The sequence below is a fragment of the Medicago sativa genome, chromosome 7 (genome assembly GCF_051527215.1).
Source record: "Medicago sativa cultivar Bolivia chromosome 7, Bolivia_mono, whole genome shotgun sequence".
Lineage (NCBI taxonomy): Eukaryota > Viridiplantae > Streptophyta > Magnoliopsida > Fabales > Fabaceae > Medicago > Medicago sativa.
Window position 1 is genome coordinate 81,769,682 of NC_140755.1, and position 18,932 is coordinate 81,788,613.

Here is an 18,932-nt window from a genome sequence, read left to right on the forward strand (position 1 = left end):
TATTGTGCTTGGGCTACGATTTTCCATATTAATCACTTACTGAATATAAGAAATTGACTAACATGTATTAGAATTTTCTCATAGAACATCGAATGTCCATAGTATACATTGATTCATATTAACTTGTGAGCACATCTTGACTATTTTAACAAATTATGCATTTATTTTCTCACACTTCTTTTATGTCAGTATATTACATCGGTTCTAGTTTTTGTGTTATGATTGGTATGAGTTCACATGCTAGTGTGTGCGCATTGTTGTATTTCAATGTTGTTTGAATTAATTTCGGTGTTTATTGAGGATGACGTAAACCTTTGTTGTGAGTATGCTAGAGGTAACAAAGAACTTTGAAAGACGAGGTGTGTATGCGAGAGCCAATATAATCAAAATTGTTGTAAATTTTTTAAATTATGTGTCGTCTTGCAAAAAAAAAAAACGAACCAACGCAAACCACATTGGTTTTTGGTTTGGTTCGATTTTTTTTAACAACCAACCGAACCAAATCGCGAACACTATTAGTGTGCAAGAGGTGATTAGAAATTCTAGAAAAATTAAAATTATAGATAATTCAAAATGGCTCAATTGAACTCTCTTTATTTCTACTTTTTTTTCCTAATTGGATTGATTAATCAAATTATTCATTCTTCTTGGATCTGCCCTCTTCTTGAACGAGGAAAAAAATTCATCCATTTTTTTAAAATTTATGAAAATATTTTTTTTGAAAGATAAATTTAAGAAATATAAAAATAGAGACTAATTTACAATTTTTTTTTTTTATATTTGTAGATATCAGTTTGTAAATTTAAAAGTTTATAGAGTCCACTTTGCGATTTTAAAAATTTTGAAAAACATTATAATCAATTAGTGAAAAATAAACCGGGACTAATGCATAGCCAATTTGAGATTCACATTATAAAAGTTATGAAAAACTTTTAAATTCTTACCGGATAGACATGGTCGAAATTTTCTAAATTTAACTTTGACAAAATCTCTTCCTTTTAAAAATTCTCAAATGAAATCTACATCAAAATATTAAATTACTCTCTAAAATACCTACCTCAAAAAAATCTCTCATCAAACACACGTTTAAAGACAAATTTTATTTTAGGGATGGAGTGAGTACAAAATAACAAAAGTAAAAGCATAATATTGACAAGTTTCCCACTAAGAGAATAATTTCGTGTCACCTCCTATATTTGTAAGAGACAAAACTTGTACAACTCTTCTTCCTTAAATACTCATCAACCCATCATTTCTTTTCTTTCAAATTTACCAGAGCTAGATCCATCAAAGGTCAACACTCTTCTTTTTTCCCTTACAATCAGATCTTGATCACTCTCACCATCATGCTCAGAACACTAGCCAGGTTCAATATACTCCAATAGTCATTCTTTTTTAATTTCAAACTTCCAAACAATTATTCTATATATATTTAATTAATATAAGTATTCTGTTCTATATAGGCTTGTCTTTAGATAAAGATTGATAAGTACTACTTTAAATCTTTTATATATGCAGGGAGTTGAAGCTCACCAACTTCAGCAATGGTTTGGTTAAAAAACGCAGCAGATTCTATGCAACAGTTGGTGGAAGAAGGTAATAACTCTCATTAAAGCTCTTTACTATGGGTATTACTTATGCTGCTGTCTTCCATATTATGTGCAATTATAGTATTATCTGAATTCTTCATAAATGAATTGCACTAGTATTTTTTTTCCTTGATTCCCTGCTCCTGATTATGCTACTCTAAATGTACACTAAACTATAGGGTAAAAGTATTCCAAAAATAAATAAACTATAGGATAAAAACTAGTCTTATATTTTTTTTTTTTTAGCGTCTCATTTTAATCCCAACTTTCTTCTAAATTGACATGTATGAGTGGTTAGTGATTTGACCACATTGTAAAACTTTTGACACTGACAGCATATATTCAACATTAATTAAACTCTAATAATTCCTCTCTTGTCTTAAATACAATAAAAAAATTGGCACTGAGCTATAACTTGTTTCAGATTTGTGTTAAGTACACCCCGGTCACAAATATAAGCAAAAACTTATTTTTTAGGTTCATTCAATTAATGATGTATGTGGTCTAATTAATAATTCACATACATCATTTATTGAATGAACATAATGTGAATTTTTGCTTATATTTGTGACCGGAGGGTGTATATGTTTTCAACACAGGTCTGCTTAGTGAGCTACCTATGTGAAGATAAATTGTTAGCTGTCAAAATAATTTGTTTTTTTGTTTTTTAATAAAACGATGAGTAGTTAGTAAAAAATTATTCATGATTTGTTATACATATGTGAAGATAATAATACCTTTTTTATTTATTTACAGTTGATATTATTAACCTTTTTAAGTGTACGTCTCTCACTTTAGAGGAGCCTAACTCCTGTACTTATTTGACATTTTGCTACTTTTTTTCTTTAATTTTTAATATCTATTTTATTGCTATATTATAACAATGAATCAAAAGTAATATAGGTTGAGTATAGCCGAATATGTTTGAATCAAAAGTAATATAGGTTATGACAGAGACTCTCACAACGTAAGGAACCAAACTATCTGAAATGAACTGAACTCATGAGAAACAAAATAAATAAATAAAGACAATAGAAATTTTGTTGCGCTTTTTTGTGTTAACTCCGGGTCCTATGGGAAAGGGACACCGACATGGTAATTATAGTTCTTTTAAACAATTTATTTGGTGGAACTCATTACCCACTTGAATTCAATTTCATTTATATACAATTTTTTAATACGAATGAAAATAAAAAATAGGAGATGAATTAAGTACCATAAAATAATGAAACTAATGAAGAACAAGTTTAAAAAAAAACGCAAGGGTAATTTTAGACCACTGTTTAATTCAATTTTATTTCATTTTCGTTGACAATTAAAAAGCAAGACACTGTAGTATAAACAAATATATACTATTGTACTATGTATGATCAGGAAAAATATACTTTAGTTTAGAAACAATGGCAACGGATTTCTGTGAAACACATGGAACAAAACCCGCAAGCTTGCCTCCAATATGCATGTTCATATGCCATGGATTTAGCAAACATAAACGGCTATCATCATTTAATTGTCCACTTTTATTTTTTAATTGAACGTGTCCAATAACTCAACTAATGATTCTTTTGTCCTAGATTTCTAAACTAATCAATAATGAAGCCAAACATTGTAAAAAAAAAGTGAAATCAACTTTAGTCTATTTTTATGCAAAGAAAGTCCTTTTTGTTGTGTAGCCAAATTCAGGATCATAATCATTTTATGTTGACGTTTTATTTGATTTTGTTACAATTTTCTGCTATCCCTATCTCTTCAAGATAATAATTTGTGTGTCTCACAATCCATACTTTAAATACTACGTCCATCCATTCATTTTTGTAAGCATATTTAACACTTAAGCATTTTTATAAGCATCTGGAGAAATCGAACATGAGATCTTGAGAGAAACACACTTCATAATTCCAAATTAAAGTAGTGAGACCTTGAGACAAGTTTATATTTGAAAGGGGACCTTCAATTAGCGATGAAGGATGGAGTCATGGAGTATCAATAAAAATGGAAAAAAGATGTCAATTTCTATATTCAAAATCAATCTTTGAACTTGAAAGTAACACAAATCTAAAGGTTCTTTTTTTCTTCCTCTTACTTTTCAAAGTCATTTAAGGAATATACAATCTTACAAAAAAATCTTGTTGGATAAATCTTCGGTCCACAACATCATCCTCCAACTTGTTGAAAAAGAAATGATGCTTTTGATTTAGACATTTGAAATAAAGCTGAAATAATTTACATTTAAATAATAAGCCATCATCAATCATTATTTATTTATTAGTGCTTCAATATTCACATTTCAAACCAAGCAACTCCTTTTGTCTTTCCCCCCATCTTTCATTTCTCACACCCATGATGATTCTCATTCATTCAATTCAATTCATTTTTGGTTCCAAAAAGCAGGTTAGAAGGAAAAATTGCAATCATAACTGGATCAGCAAGTGGACTTGGAAAGGCAACAGCCCATGAATTTGTCCAACATGGGGCCCAAGTAATCATCGCCGACAACGACACTAAACTTGGGCCAAAAGTTGCAAAGGAATTGGGCCATTCAGCACAGTATGTGGAATGTGATGTCACTATTGAGGCCCAAGTAGAAGAAGCAGTGAACTTTGCCATAACAAACTATGGTAAACTAGACATCATGTACAACAATGCTGGCATAACAGGACCAATAATCCCACCAAGCATAACAGAATTGGACCTTGATGAATTTGAGAAGGTCATGAGAATCAATGTAACAGGAGTTATTGCAGGTATATATTATCTTAAGAGAAAATACCAAAAAGAAACTAGAAAACAAAAACATAAGAAAAATATGGGAGGACAAAACCCAAATTCATGTTAAATAAATTTAAGACCACCTTTAACTTAAAGTTGTAATACTCTACTTGGGAAAATTTCATATATTTCCTAAGTTATATCTTTGTGATTTAGATGTAACCGCACTAAACTCATCGTTGCAGGTATAAAACATGCGGCTCGAGTGATGATACCAAAGGGCTACGGGTCCATTATATGTACATCAAGCATAAGTGGGCTATTTGGTGGGCTTGGGCCTCATCCTTACACAATATCAAAGTCTACAATACCGGGGGTGGTGAAATCTGCGGCTAGTGAACTATGTGGAGCTGGGATTAGAGTCAATTGCATATCACCAACTGCAATTCCTACACCAATGTCATTGTATCAAATTGGAAAGTTTATTCCTGGTGTGACCCTAGAACAGATAGGGGAAATTGTTAGTGGACTTAGTGCTCTCAAAGGTGCTAAATGTGAGGACATTGATGTTGCTAGAGCTGCATTGTACTTGGCATCAGATGATGCTAAGTTTATCTCAGGTCAGAATCTCATAGTTGATGGAGGGTTCACTTCCATTAAAAATTTCGCGTTTCCTTCTCCGGATCAAATCAGTTAGCTAGGGTTTAAATTGCGGTCGCGGAAAATTATGAATAAATGTGATTCATGTAGTGGTAATTGCAATGTGATCATGAAGGCCTCAACAATCTTTGTATAATTGTATTATGATTTGTTTTTAAACTTGTGTGCCATTTAATTTTTATTTATTTATAAATTTAAGGAAACCTATTTTTTTTCTTCTATCTTTGAACCAAAGACAACTACACTATACAAAAGATGATTGAGATGGACATGAATTTGGTACAATGTTCACTATAGTCAATAATTCTCATAGTAATTGATAAAGATTTAATGGTTGAGATTTCAAATTGTTAATTTGTTGCAATCACAATTCACAATGTGAGTCATCTAACCTATATTTAATAGATTAGATTGGATGACTACAGTGATCAAATTTGTGTACCTCAATTTAGTTAGAGCTAAATTTGTGTGCCTATTTTAAGTTTCAATGCAGTCCTTATAAAGGACAACATATGTGTGATCTGATCAAATTCTTGTGGTATATACTAACTAAGGGCAATGAGATAGGGATAAGAGTCCTTAACATATCTGCTCTAGGCAAAGGGATGGTTGACAAAATAAAAGGATGGAGCCTACATATATGATAGATTATTTATTATGAATACTTCTGTTTTTCCTATTTATTATGAGAATGGGAACAGCCGTACAAGTACAAGTGGTGCCACCACGCAAAGGTTAACCTCCAAATTTTATTCACATCACGAGTTTTGCAATTCAAGTATTAATGAATTTACCCAACTACTAGTAGTAGTATGAGTATGTAGTAAGAGGAGAATGCAAAATTTGCAACTTGCTTCCATTCGAGATTCATATCTTACATTAATATATAGTTTGGCACTTCGGCTAGAGGAAATTAGCTACTCAAAGTTCAAGATGGACAACTTATATTTATTTAGTACATATTTTAAAATTTAAATGTATTTGATTTTATTTAAGGAATACAATTTTCAAATGTTTTTCCCCCTAAAATTTAAGAAATTATATTTTCTATAAATAAAGACCAAAAACATTCAAAAAACACCATTCAGAAGTTTAATCTAACAGAAGAGGTTAGTGTCCTACAACAAAGAGAACATGCAAAGACAGAATCACAATTTGGATCGGTTTTTATATTTAGTATTTGACAATATCTTAAATATGATAAAATCAAGTGGAGGGAAGTTATAGAGAAAGAAAAACATTCAAAAGAGGGAAAGATCGTATAGAAGGACATCACTTTTTTTATGAAGTCCTTTTTTGTAATATGAAGTTATGGAAAAGTTTTTAACTTTTTAGAACTACTTGGCAAAATGTGTGCACTATCTATACTATATAAAAAGAAAATACATCAATTTATGCTGACCTTTTCTCTTTTCAATTTCACCATTCATTTAAAATATTTTATTTACTATTTTATTATTTTATAATATTATTCAAATTATTAATTAAAAAAATAGTTAAATTCTATTAAAACGGGAACTATCCGACTACAATAGTTAAATTCTCATCAGGTACACTATTATACACAATAACAAAACCTTTATTTTAATTTTTTCAGAGAATCTTATTTCAATCTTATTTTCCAAAATTATTTAATTGTTATATCTTTCTACATACGATTAAACGACACAGTAGAAAGTGATAGAAGGGAACGTTAACCCCCGTCTTTTCGATAGTATGTAATGAAAGAAATCTAGGATTTTGGGATGTTTATTTTATTATTCTAATTATATCCTTAAACAATTTTTTTGTATAATAATGTTATATTGTCAGTGTTATTAAAAAAGATAAGAATTTAAATTATATCTGCTTTATTGATGTCATTGAAAAAAAATTAACACGGTTTATTAAGTTTGTTACAATTTAAAAGTCATAAATATTTATACTTATAATTTTAATCAAAATAAAAATTTCATATAAAACACAGTCGTTAACGCGATAAAAAGAATGCAAAAACGGATACATGAATACCCGTACCTGTCTTTCCACTAATATATAAAAAGAAATGTGTGCGCTATGGTTTGGGATCCAACATGCATCTTCAGCATCAATTCAAAGACAACGGTAAAAACAGGGAACATGTATGCATAATGTAGAGGGTGAGCTGTGAAGACAATGGCATCTATACATTGCTGGGCCATTCAATTGAAAATTAATGGACGTGGTCCCATAATTTCGTCTCGACTTAGCTAGGGCTCCGATCCTCAATCCTGCCTACCTTATTTTGTGCTTCTGATATCAATAAGGTTCCAAGAGACTCAACCTATTTTTCTTTTTGATCAAATAATGTGGTCATTAGAAATTTATTCCGTTAAGATAAATAGAAGGAAACCAGTCCTCGTGAGCTTAACTCAGTTGGTTGGGACAATGCATAAAATATGCAAGGTCCGGGGTTGAAACCCCGACAACTACAAAAAAAAATAGATGGAAACCAGAAATGATATTTGAACAATTATTTAGTGACAATTTTTATGTCAACTTTATTTCTTGTACTTATATTGTGTTTTTATTTTCTCTTTTAATTACTTCGGTTTTTGTATCAATACATACATACATATATGTATATGTATATGTATATATATATATATATATATATATATATATATATATATATATATATATGTATGTATGTATATATATATATTTTTGAAATGGCCAAATATTATTAACCAACAAGCCCGTGCAAGACGCAATAACAAGCTCGGGTGGAAAAAAAACAATTACAAGAGGAAATCGGTTGCCGCAAAGATACCGGCTCGAACAAAAACCCCTTAAAAACCACCCAAACAACAAGGAACAAAACCACCCTACCGACAATTGAAAACCACAGCCGCTACACTAACACGGCGAAACCAGCTACTGCTCCGAACCAGCACCACCGAGAACCAAAAACAACTAAAAGAACAGATCCCTCGACAAAAAACCACAAAAGAGACAACCAAATGAAGTTGAGGTATACAGCAGGCTAAAACTGCGCTTCACCCATGAAAAGAAAACCGCAAACAGCAAGCACCCAAGGAATACCCCAGCTTCAACTCCCATACTCTCACGCTGAACCTCAATGCTACCACACACCAGCTGCACAGCAGAAAACGCTGGACAACACTGCTACCACACAGCAGCTGCACAGCAGAAACGACAGCAATACAGAACCACCTGAAACGGCTGGCTGGGAACAAAACAGCAGATACAGAATGCCACAATCCTAAAAAACCGCCCCCAAAAAACCGGCACAAATTATCTCTTTAAACAATCACGGGGACTCCATTCCCATTCGTAAAATAATGGTGGCGAGACCTTAAATCTCTCCAACAACCACCTCCAAGACAACTCCTTGATCGCGTCCACCACCTCATCCCACTTAGTCTCTACCGCATTGAAGATACTATCATTCCTCGCTTTCCAAATAACCCATATAGCCGCTTGCCAAATCATTCTCAATCCTCTACGAATCTTCTTATTCAACGATCCTCCACTCCAACACTCCCAATGGATAAACAAGTTGGGAGGCATAACAAAATACAAGTCCACCCAATCCATTAACTTATACCAAATTCTCCTAGCCAAGTCACAATGAAGGAAAATGTGTATAGTAGTTTCCAGCATCAATCCACACGAAGCACAATTAGATATTATGTCCGGAGGTAAACAACGTCTAATTTCCAAATTCACTCTAGTTGGGATGCGGTCTAGAAGAGCCTTCCACACGAAAGCGGACACCTTGGACGGAACACCGGTCTTCCAAATGTTATTGAAGACTATCATCTCCTCCGCACTTGATCCTTTCAACCTCCCCCCTCTTCCAACTTAACATACAAAGATTTCACCGTAAAAACCTCCTCCTCCTCCAAAATCCACCTCCACTTATCCTCCTCGTTATTCCTCACAAAACCCTCCAAATCACTCAACAAATTAGCGAGAAGATCTTCCTCCCACACAAACAAACGACGTCTCCTGTAACAGCCCGATTTTTCGCTAGATTTATTTTATTTATTATTTATGTGTGCTATATATGCTCTTATGTGATTATTGCCTCTGTGTGTATTTTTTGTTGGGAATCGTAGAATTCGGTGTTAGAAGGGTATTTTAGTCATTTTGGACTTAGGGGCATTTTGGTCATTTTGAGAGTAGGGGTAATTTTGTAATTTTGCAGAAAGTTATTTTTAGTGTTTAGTGAGAGTTATTATTTTACCAAGTTACTAGATGGTGTAGTAATTATTTTATTTACCGTTAAGTGACCGTTAGTGACCGTCATCATCTAGGAGCTAAATTGAAGCTTGGGTTAGAGAATCTTGGTGCTAGAGGTAAGAGGGTTAGATTTCAACCATAATTCCTAACTTTTTCTTTTTACCCATTTTGTGAAATTGATGAATTGAACTTAATTGATTGCAAATTCGTGTTCATGTTTTGATGCAATGTTTGAGTATGTAATTTGAATGTTAATTGAGTTGTTGATGATGAAATTGCATGCTTAAATTGTGGTTATATGTATGCTTTGCATTTTTGTCCAAAAATGATTATATGAGATGTTGTTGTGATGAATTGTTGATGAATTCATGATGTTTAGTTGCTGTTGTTGTTGAGAGGTGTTGTTGTTGATGATTAAAACATTGGGTAATCATAATTGATGAAGTTTGCTATGAACTTGTGTTGTTTTTGAAGTTTGATGGAAAATGGGTCAAATGATGATTTTTGTTTAGAGAATGTTTTGGGACAAATTTGATATGCATTTATGTGCCTTTTCATGTTTAGAAATGTTTGGATGAACCTTGGGATCAAATTTGGGCATTGGGGAGTCAAAATTGGAGTTTTGGGGTGAAAATGAGGTTTTTCCCGAGACTGGACTGTCATAACTCGCAGTTGCAAGTAAATCACTCGCAGTTGCGAGTTGCACAGGACAGAACTCCCGGTTTCGCGTTCTTGTGTCTTTTTCGCACGTTTCTGTTTTGAATTGGTTTTCGGTGTAAACATGAAAGTTGTAGATAATTTTGTTAGCTTTCCAGAGGCTTTGGTTTGACTTGAAAATGATTTTTGGTTTTTGAGTTATGATGAAAATACTCCAAGGTGGTCTTGGTGAAATTTTACAAAAATTCCGCATAACTACTCTTAAGTCGAACCAAACCTTATGGATTGGTTCCAAACTTCAAACTTATGTTTTATGAGTTCAATTAAGGTGTTTGATGGCATTTAACCTATGAGGTGATGGATTTAACTTGTTTTGCTTAGAAAACGAAAAATTTCTTGAAAAGTGTTTCGGTGAGACGAACTTTGTGATTTTTATGAATTCATCGTATTTGGCCGATGAAATGCTTATGTAACCTCTACTGCACATATGTGTGACTTGTGAGGATACATGGCATAGGCAATTGAGCTCGTTTACTCGGTTTTGGCTTAGGTGCTCAATTATTTTCAATGTTGTGATTTTTGGAGACGAACTTGGTAGAAAATGATTTTTGAGAACCAATTGCTTATGAACCCTTTATGAATAGATTAATATGATTATGAGATGATGTATGAATGGTTTTTGAGTGATGAATATGATGTTTTTGATCATATGTTGTATTTGTTCCTCTATTTGGATTGTAAGGAATTATGTGGAAATGTGGCAACTATATGTTGATTTATGTGGAGATGATTAATGATGTATGTATATGTCAAGTGGTGATGAATTGTTGTCGATGCATATATACTAATTGAATGGTGATGAACATGTTTATGTCATGTTATTTGTTGAACATGTTAAATGTTGATTGTTGGTGGTGTAATTATGTGACAACTTCATGTTGTGTGATTTTGATGTTGTTGGTGATTGTATATGTGTTAAATTGGTGGTGAATTGTTGATGATTGCATATATACAAGTATTGGTGATGGTGAGGTGATTATTGTTTGTGTGAACATATGCATTTGTAGTTGAGTCATATGTTCATGCATTCATGACTGATGGTGGTGGATTTTATATCCAAGACTGATGGTGGCGGATTTTATATCCAATTGAGGTGAGTACGATGTTTTTGTTGCATCGAAGGTGACGACCTTGAGGTGATTTGGTACCACATGCATCTAGAAGAGTCTAGAGCATTATATGCATTTGAATAATTGATGAGTTGTGTCATAATTGAATATATGACTTGGTGAATTTGTGGATTGGTGAAATTTGGTGAATGTTGTGATTGTGTGGATTGGTGTATATGTACATTGGTGGATTTTGTTGATGGTTGTGAATAATTGAATTATGCTCTAATTGCATGTCTTATTTGTTTGCGCTTATACACTCGGTGAATCTATTTGATGATAATTAATTTGATAATAATGATGAAGTGAGAGTTGTATATGCATATGATGTGGTGATTTCCTTGATGATGTTGATTACTTGCTTATGATTTTGAAATGATAAATTGTACTTTTGAATTAAGTATGCTAAGTGGAGAATAAGGTGAGCAATCCTTCCATTGATTGATAATTGATGAACTTATGTCGATGATTTGTTTAGAAATTGGATATACTTGCTATGCCATGTTAATAATGTGATAGCTTGAAATGTAAGTGATGGGGGATAATAATCATGTGATGCTAGTGTTCTAGGAGGGATGGTTATGTATATGTGATACGTGTATGATACACTTGTTGATACGAACTTGAAATGATGATATTGAATGATATAAGTGTTGCGAATACTTGTGAATACATGTATGATTTGTTGTCCTTCGTTCTTGAATATATCTTTCATTTCCAATGTTCTTGTTTAAATCTTATATGGATTATGATGATGTAATGCTAACCCTCAGTGGTTTACCACCTACATTTCTGTATGGACGGGTAGATGGAGTGCAGGATGCTTAGTTTGTTTGCTTGATGTTGCCGAGGAGCGGAGTTCCTCTTTTTATGCAAGTGTCTAGATTAGGGCTCTGATCTAGGGTAGTTCTTGCATGTTGGTTTTTATTTTTGGACTATGTATTTTGGAGTTGAGATGTTATTTGTCATTTGAGAATTGGAGAATACAATTGTATTTTGTTGAGATCTGGAGATGTTTTATGAATTATATGTATGTTCCGCTGCTATGTTGTGTAACATGATCTTTATGCATGTATTTTTATGGTTTGATTCGAAGACGTAGCATCTATTTCTAGAATATGTCTGATGTATTCGCGCGTTTTACCGCTTATTAGAAATAGGGTGTTACATCTCCAACTAAAGGCCCACCTGCCTCCATCTTGGTTATCCTCCCACATCTCATTCACCAAAGACTCTTTTTGGTTTGAGATAGAGAAAAGTCTATTGTATTTCACCATAAAAGACACTCCCCCTCGCCAAGCAACCCTCCAAAATTTAGTACTTGCCCCATTCCCCACCCGCCTTTCAATCTCTTCATTAAACCACGCCTCTTCCCCTTTCTTATCTAAATTGACCAAATCCTTCCACCACTTAGAAGCATTTATTGGACAAAAGTCATCCCCTCGTTCTAGCTTCGCACCCACTTTCCTCCCATATCGTTCCTCTAACAACTCCTTCCAAAGGGCATTCTCCTCATGCAATAACCGCCACCTCCACTTAGCAAGCAAGCTCAAATTCATCAACCGTACATCCTTAACCCCAAGACCTCCACACTCCTTAGGTTGACACACCACACTCCACTTAACCCAATTGATCTTCCTTCCCCCCTCCACTCCCCCCCAAAGAAACTCCCTTTGTATTCTAACAATCTTCTTCCAAACTTTGACCGACATTTTAAAGAATGAAAGATGAAAAATAGGAATAGCATTCAAAACGGAGTTGAGGATAACAATCCTCCCTCTAAGACTAATATACTTGTTACCCCAAGAATTCAACTTGGTAGCTAGGTGCTCCAAAAGGGGGTCCCAAGTTGAGACTCTACCCGGATTACCTCCTACCGGCAAGCCCAAATACCTAAACGGAAAACTCCCTTGATTACAATTCAAAAAGTTGCATGCCATCTCCATAAAATCTGCATCAACATTTATTCCCATCAAACAACTTTTATAAAAATTAACCTTTAAACCGGAAACCATTTCAAACCCTCTTAGTACCGCCTTCAAGGTCCATAGATTTCCCACCATTGCCTTCCCCATGCAAATAGTAACATCGGCATATTGAAGATGTGAATACTCTTTCCCTTCATCCTTCATCTTGAAACCTTGGAACAAGTTTAAACCCACGGCATTCCTCATAATACCACTAAAACCTTCGACCACCAAAAGAAAAAGAAAAGGTGCTAATGGATCACCTTGTTTAAGACCTCTTTGAATGTTTATTTCTTCCGTTGGACTCCCATTCACTAGAATCGACATACTTCCACCACAAACACAAGCTTTCATCCAAGCAATCCATTTTGAGCTCAAACCCACCCTTTTCATCATATAAATCAAAAAACCCCAATCCACCGAGTCATAAGCCTTCTCAAAATCAACCTTAAGAATCAAGCATTCCTTTTTAAATTTCCTAGCATAGTCCACAATTTCATTAATAACCACCACTCCGTCCACCAAATTCCTCCCTTTAAGAAAAGCCGACTGGTTTGATGAAATAATATGATTCATCACCTTAGCTAAACGCCTTGCCAAGACTTTCGCCAAAAGCTTATAAAGGCAACCTAAAAGAGATATTGGACGGAAATCTTTAACCTCCAAAGGAGAGCTAATCTTTGGAATCAAAGCCACAAAATAAGCCAACATCGCCTTAGGAATAACCTCATTACCATGGAATTGGTCAAACATATTTCTTACCTCCGCTTTTAATAAATACCAAAATCTCTTCACAAAAGCAAAATTAAAACCATTCTTTGTATATATATCTTTGTATATTTTAGTTGTCCCAAAAATTATACCAAAAAAATTGGTTGTTCAAATAACACATTCTTCGAAAATTTAAGTTCAAACCCGATTCATACATATTATATTCAATTTTCCTACCAATTGAGTTAGCTCACATAGACACCTTTATATTCTTCTAATCATACCAATGAGAAGTTAGAAATATATAATGAGTAATACTTCAAATTCGCCCTTGAATTTTCAAAAATCAGTCAAATTTGTCCCTGAATTTTGCAAAATATCTATTTAGTCCCTGAATTTTACAAACGTCCATCAAAATGGTCCCGCCGTCCAAAAGCTCCGTTAGTGGTGATGATGTGTCATCTTGCATGTTGTGTTGTCCTGTACACATGTCAACAAGGCAGCCACGTGTACAAGGACTAATTTGATGGAAATGGTAAAAATTGTAATTTTAACTTTTCAGTGTCATTTTTTCTGTGTTTCTAATTATACCCCTCTATGATAAGGATCGATTTGAGACTTATTGTCATAATTTAAGGACTAATTTGATGGATATTGTTATAATTTAAGGGCTGATATGATTGATTTTATTTGCAGGGAATGAGTACAAGGAGATATGGCATGAGAGGACCAGTGATTTCAAATGATAGGCATAAACAAACATCATTGAGGGGTCCTGCTCCACAAAATCCAACTGCTGAAAATCAATCAATTTGGTCCTTGGCAATTTTCTGAAAATCAATCAATTTGGTCCTTGACAATTTTCTGTAAATCAGTCAATTTGGTCCTTGCTTGCGTGACATCTGACGTGGTAAGCCTTGTAAGAGGTTAACGGTACACGTCACCTCATTAACAGACCAACTTAACGGATGGACTGATTTGATTGACATTTTGTAAATTCGGGGACTAAATATTTCGTAAAATGCAGGGACGAATTTGGCTGAATTTTGAAAATTCAAGGACGAATTTGAGGTATTACTCAATATATAATCTATGCTATATACTATAAAGAAAATACATGGTTTTAGACTGATTTTTTCACTTTCAATTATCTCCTTAAATAAATTTGATTATAAAAATGTTATTCTAGTAGTGTCAGTAAAAAAAAATTATATTAAATTTGTTATATAGTTGATATCATGGAAAAAAAATAAGTATAGTTTCTTATTATAATATGGAAGTGCAAAGTATCTACTATTTATACATATAACTTTAATCAAAATCAAAATAATTTTAAACAAAATTGTATAAAAAAAATATTGTCAATAATTTATACACATTAGGGCAATAGAAAGTGCTCATATGAACGCAAGAACAAAAAATGTTTTTTTTTAATATCTTTTAGTTTATATTCTTATAAATGTTTTTTTTTACAATCTTTTTTTTAAAACTATATGTTTAAATTTTTGTTTGTTTTGGTCCTCTCAATTTTGTTTTGTTTTTTTGTTTTGTTAGACACTGAATCATTCAACAATCTCATAAAAGTGACACACATAACTAATGACTTATGACTTCTTCCTTCAATGACTTTATGACTTCTATATATTGCTGGGCCATATATAACTTTTTCCTTAAAACTAAAATTTTATAATGAGTAAAACATTTATATTTTCACTTGAAAACATTTTATTTTATATTATTATTTATTTTGTGTTCTTTTTTCCGACAGGATATAAGTGTCACTCTTAAAAAAAAATTATGGGTGCCACTTAAATATATGCAAAAAAAAAAACAATATTTTTTGCTTGACAATAATAGTTTTTTTTTATATATACCAAAAAAAATTTGAAATAAAAAAAACCAATTTTTGCTTTTAGTCCCTTTATTTTTTTTAGTCTTTACAAATAATAAATTTTTTACTTTTCGTGCTTGATGTTTTGTTTTAGATCAAAATAAAATACTCTACATATTATATGAACCAATTTTAATATGAATAAATTTTGCAATGACTAAAATAAATGACAAGGATCAAAAGTAGAAAATGATATATTTGTAGGGATTGAATACATTATTTTATAAAGACTAAAAGCAAAAAATATATACTTGCAGAGATCAAACACACATTTAAATCATTAACTTTTCACTTTTAATTTCTTATTGAGTTTCATAGACACTGAATTGTAACATTTGTTTTTGTTTTTATATTTTGTTGATTGTGTTGAGATGGAAAATCCTAAGATAGTGGCAAAACCTAATGCAAATTGCTTGTTCATTTTTCAAACATGGTCTTTCACCTATAAATTTTCAATGTATTTGAAGTTTGATGAAACTACTTGATTAGTTTGTAGAGATAAAAAAGGGACAAGTGGAAGGAAGGTATAGAACAAGCGTTGAACAGGCTAGAGGGAATTGAAAAGTAGTGTCGAGAGTTCCAAGTTTGATTAGAGATCAGTGTCATAAAAGTTGGGGAAAAGGGGTCACGAGAAGCTTGGGTTTGTTTTGGAAAATTTATTCCAAAAGACTTGGCATTGAATCTTGCATGGTTCAAATGACAACTTGGGGAGTTCATTTGTTGGGGCAATAGCTGCACTCACTTCAAGTTGAACATAAATATATGATGTGTGTTTGTGGAATAGTATACGACCTCATGTTTAAATTTGAATGTATTATTTTAATCTAGGATGTTGTTAGAAATGTTTTTTCTTTTACAAGCTGGATTGAGTCTAATAAAAAGAGATTAGACTCTACACTTAATCTCTTGTAAATCATCGTTTAAAACTTTAGTTTCTTCTCCTCTATCTCATTCATTTACTAAAGATGAATGGTTTAATGTCAATTTTTGACCTAAAATCATCCATTTTAATCGTTTTTACTACCTTTTATTTAAATAAGTGATTTTCACATCTATTTGATTTTTTCTTTCGTGTTTTTGTCGTCTTAGTGCGACGTTGTTTTGTTCGGCGTCTTTGTGCACCGTTTGTCTTTCCCGTCTTGTTCAATTGTTTGTTCGGCTCAGATTATCAGATCAACTTCAATCAAGTACAGATCCAATCAATGACTTTAATGTCATCAACGTTGGAGATCCAGAGGCATGATTACTCCAGAGACTTGAATATAGTTATATTTGAAGGCTTATGTACGTTGCCGTTTTATGCTATTAACGTGGATGTTGTGAGTTTGTTCGCCGATTCATCCGTTTTGTTTTATGCAAATTTGTATTGTATTGATGTATTCTATTAATTTGAATGAATAAATATCGTTTATTTTTCGTAAAAAGAGATTAGACTCCGGCAAAAAAAAAAATATTACTAGTAAACTCTTATATCTTGACAAACTAATGTTTGTTTTTGAGTTAAGTGAGTTGCACACATTTGATGTATGAGACACATTAAATACAAACCTTTAATAAAGAAAACATATACCAAATACGAACCATTGAAGACCCGATAGCAAACCTAAAACTTCTCCGACATGCACATCGGTGTGCCACTCCGTCTTTGCTAACACAAAGGTGCAAACATCATTCCTTATACAAATTTCTAATCCAATTTAATTCTGAAAAGATGTGTAAATGTTGCCATCCATTTTACTAGATCGAACACCGTCGGTGTTCATATCAATTCTTTATTTTTGAAATATTGTTTTGTGTAGAGATTATTTTGAAATATTGTTAAAACTGAAAACTAATGATCATATATGCCGGCGCGGGTACATATTCTGGCGCGTCGCTTTCTGGTCCCAACTAAATTCATCCTAATAATCTCTGTATTATAGTATGTTATCCTTCCTCATGGATGAATGAATTATGACATTATATAGTTACATGCATGTCAGAGGTCATTCAAAAATCGAAAAGTAAACTAGTAATCAAAAGAAATTATAAGGAGGTGTAAAAACCTGTGATTTCATTAAAATCTGGCTGCTAGGTGCCACCTAACCAAATCTTTCAAAACCTTCAATTTCTTATCAATAACAGTTACCAGATAATTGACTCATGGAAAACTACAATACAACTTGTCCAATAATAATACTGTGTTTGATTTGATTTTTTTTAAGAGGCAAGGCAAATCAATTTTATTAAACATAATCTAATAAATAAGCATAAGACATAGTGGCTAGGACCACTAAAAACAATACTCCCTCCGTCCCGTTTTATCTGAGCCAGTTTAGTTTTTCACACAAATTAAGAAAAATGTATAAATAAAGAGGAAAATGAAATATATTGTATTGGGAATGATGAAAGTAGTATTAATTAGAGTTATATTGTATTGGAAATGATGAAAGTTGTATTGAAAATTGAAATGACTCAGTTATTTTGGGACATTTTTTTTTTTAAAAATGGGTCAGATATTCCGGGACGGAGGGAGTAATAACATTCAGCACCTATAATAATACATAATGCCCAAATTAAAGACATATCTTGAGTTCACTGAAGTCCACTTTATTTCTCCTACCTTTGCTGTTCCACTTACAGCCTCAGGATCCTCCAATACCTTCCAAACGCATTTCCCATCAGATTGCTACCCCTTTGCTTCATGTGTTTGATTTTGATTGGAGTTCTTCACATTTGGATTTTCCTAGTTAGTTCGTTTGGAGTTTCTTTGTTACAAAATTAAAAAGTTTACAATTTAATTAAATGAAAATACTACAAGTATAGAATATTGCATTTGAGGTTTGTCTAAATGACAAATCTATCCTTCTATTACGGATAAAGTCATGATTCTTCTCACTGAATTACACACACCCCCTCTCTATTTTGTAAGATAGAGGTGTGTCATTTAAATAAAAATTAGTATGAATATGAAGAAAGTAGTTTTTAGAGTAACTTAGTCTTAGCCTTTATCTTTTTTATGTAGTAGTTTTTAGAGTAATTTTAGTATCCATCTTTTTTATGTAGTAATATGAAGAAAATTACGTCGCTTAGCTTAATTTTAGGCAACAATTTAGTTCTTTATTTTTTTTTATATGTCAATTTTGCCCATTTGATCTATTTGCATATGAATTTTCAAGCTTTAAACATAATATTAATATGCAAGCATAGAAGAAAAACCATAAATTTAGAAAAGAAGATGCACAAAAAAATAAAACCATAGATTTAAAACTTGAAAATCCATATGCAAATGGAGAAAAGGGCAAAAATGACATAAAAAAAGACAAATGACCAAGTTATAACATGAAATTATGTTAAGGGATCACATGTAATT

At 32.5% G+C, this 18,932-nt stretch overlaps 1 protein-coding gene across 2 annotated transcripts; it reads left to right on the forward strand.

Moving 5' to 3' along the window:
* Positions 1–1,265: 1,265 nt before the first annotated feature.
* Positions 1,266–5,117, forward strand: LOC146909191 (short-chain dehydrogenase reductase 3a-like). 2 transcript variants are annotated; one of them, XM_085724848.1, is made up of 4 exons: positions 1,266–1,366; positions 1,519–1,596; positions 3,978–4,333; positions 4,544–5,117. In XM_085724848.1, the coding sequence occupies exons 1-4, from the start codon at positions 1,347–1,349 to the stop codon at positions 4,993–4,995; spliced, it is 906 nt and encodes a 301-aa protein (XP_085580974.1). In that variant the 5' UTR covers positions 1,266–1,346; the 3' UTR covers positions 4,996–5,117. The 2 variants fall into 2 exon arrangements, with proteins under 2 accessions (XP_085580974.1, XP_085580975.1); XM_085724849.1 differs by having other exon boundaries at positions 3,981–4,333.
* Positions 5,118–18,932: the final 13,815 nt, after the last annotated feature.

Coding starts and splice junctions, on each gene's coding strand:
- LOC146909191 (XM_085724848.1), top strand. CDS start 1,347: ATGCTCAGAACACTAGCCAG. Junction 1,367..1,518: donor ATGCTCAGAACACTAGCCAG/GTTCAATATACT, acceptor TTATATATGCAG/GGAGTTGAAGCTCACCAACT. Junction 4,334..4,543: donor TGTAACAGGAGTTATTGCAG/GTATATATTATC, acceptor TCATCGTTGCAG/GTATAAAACATGCGGCTCGA.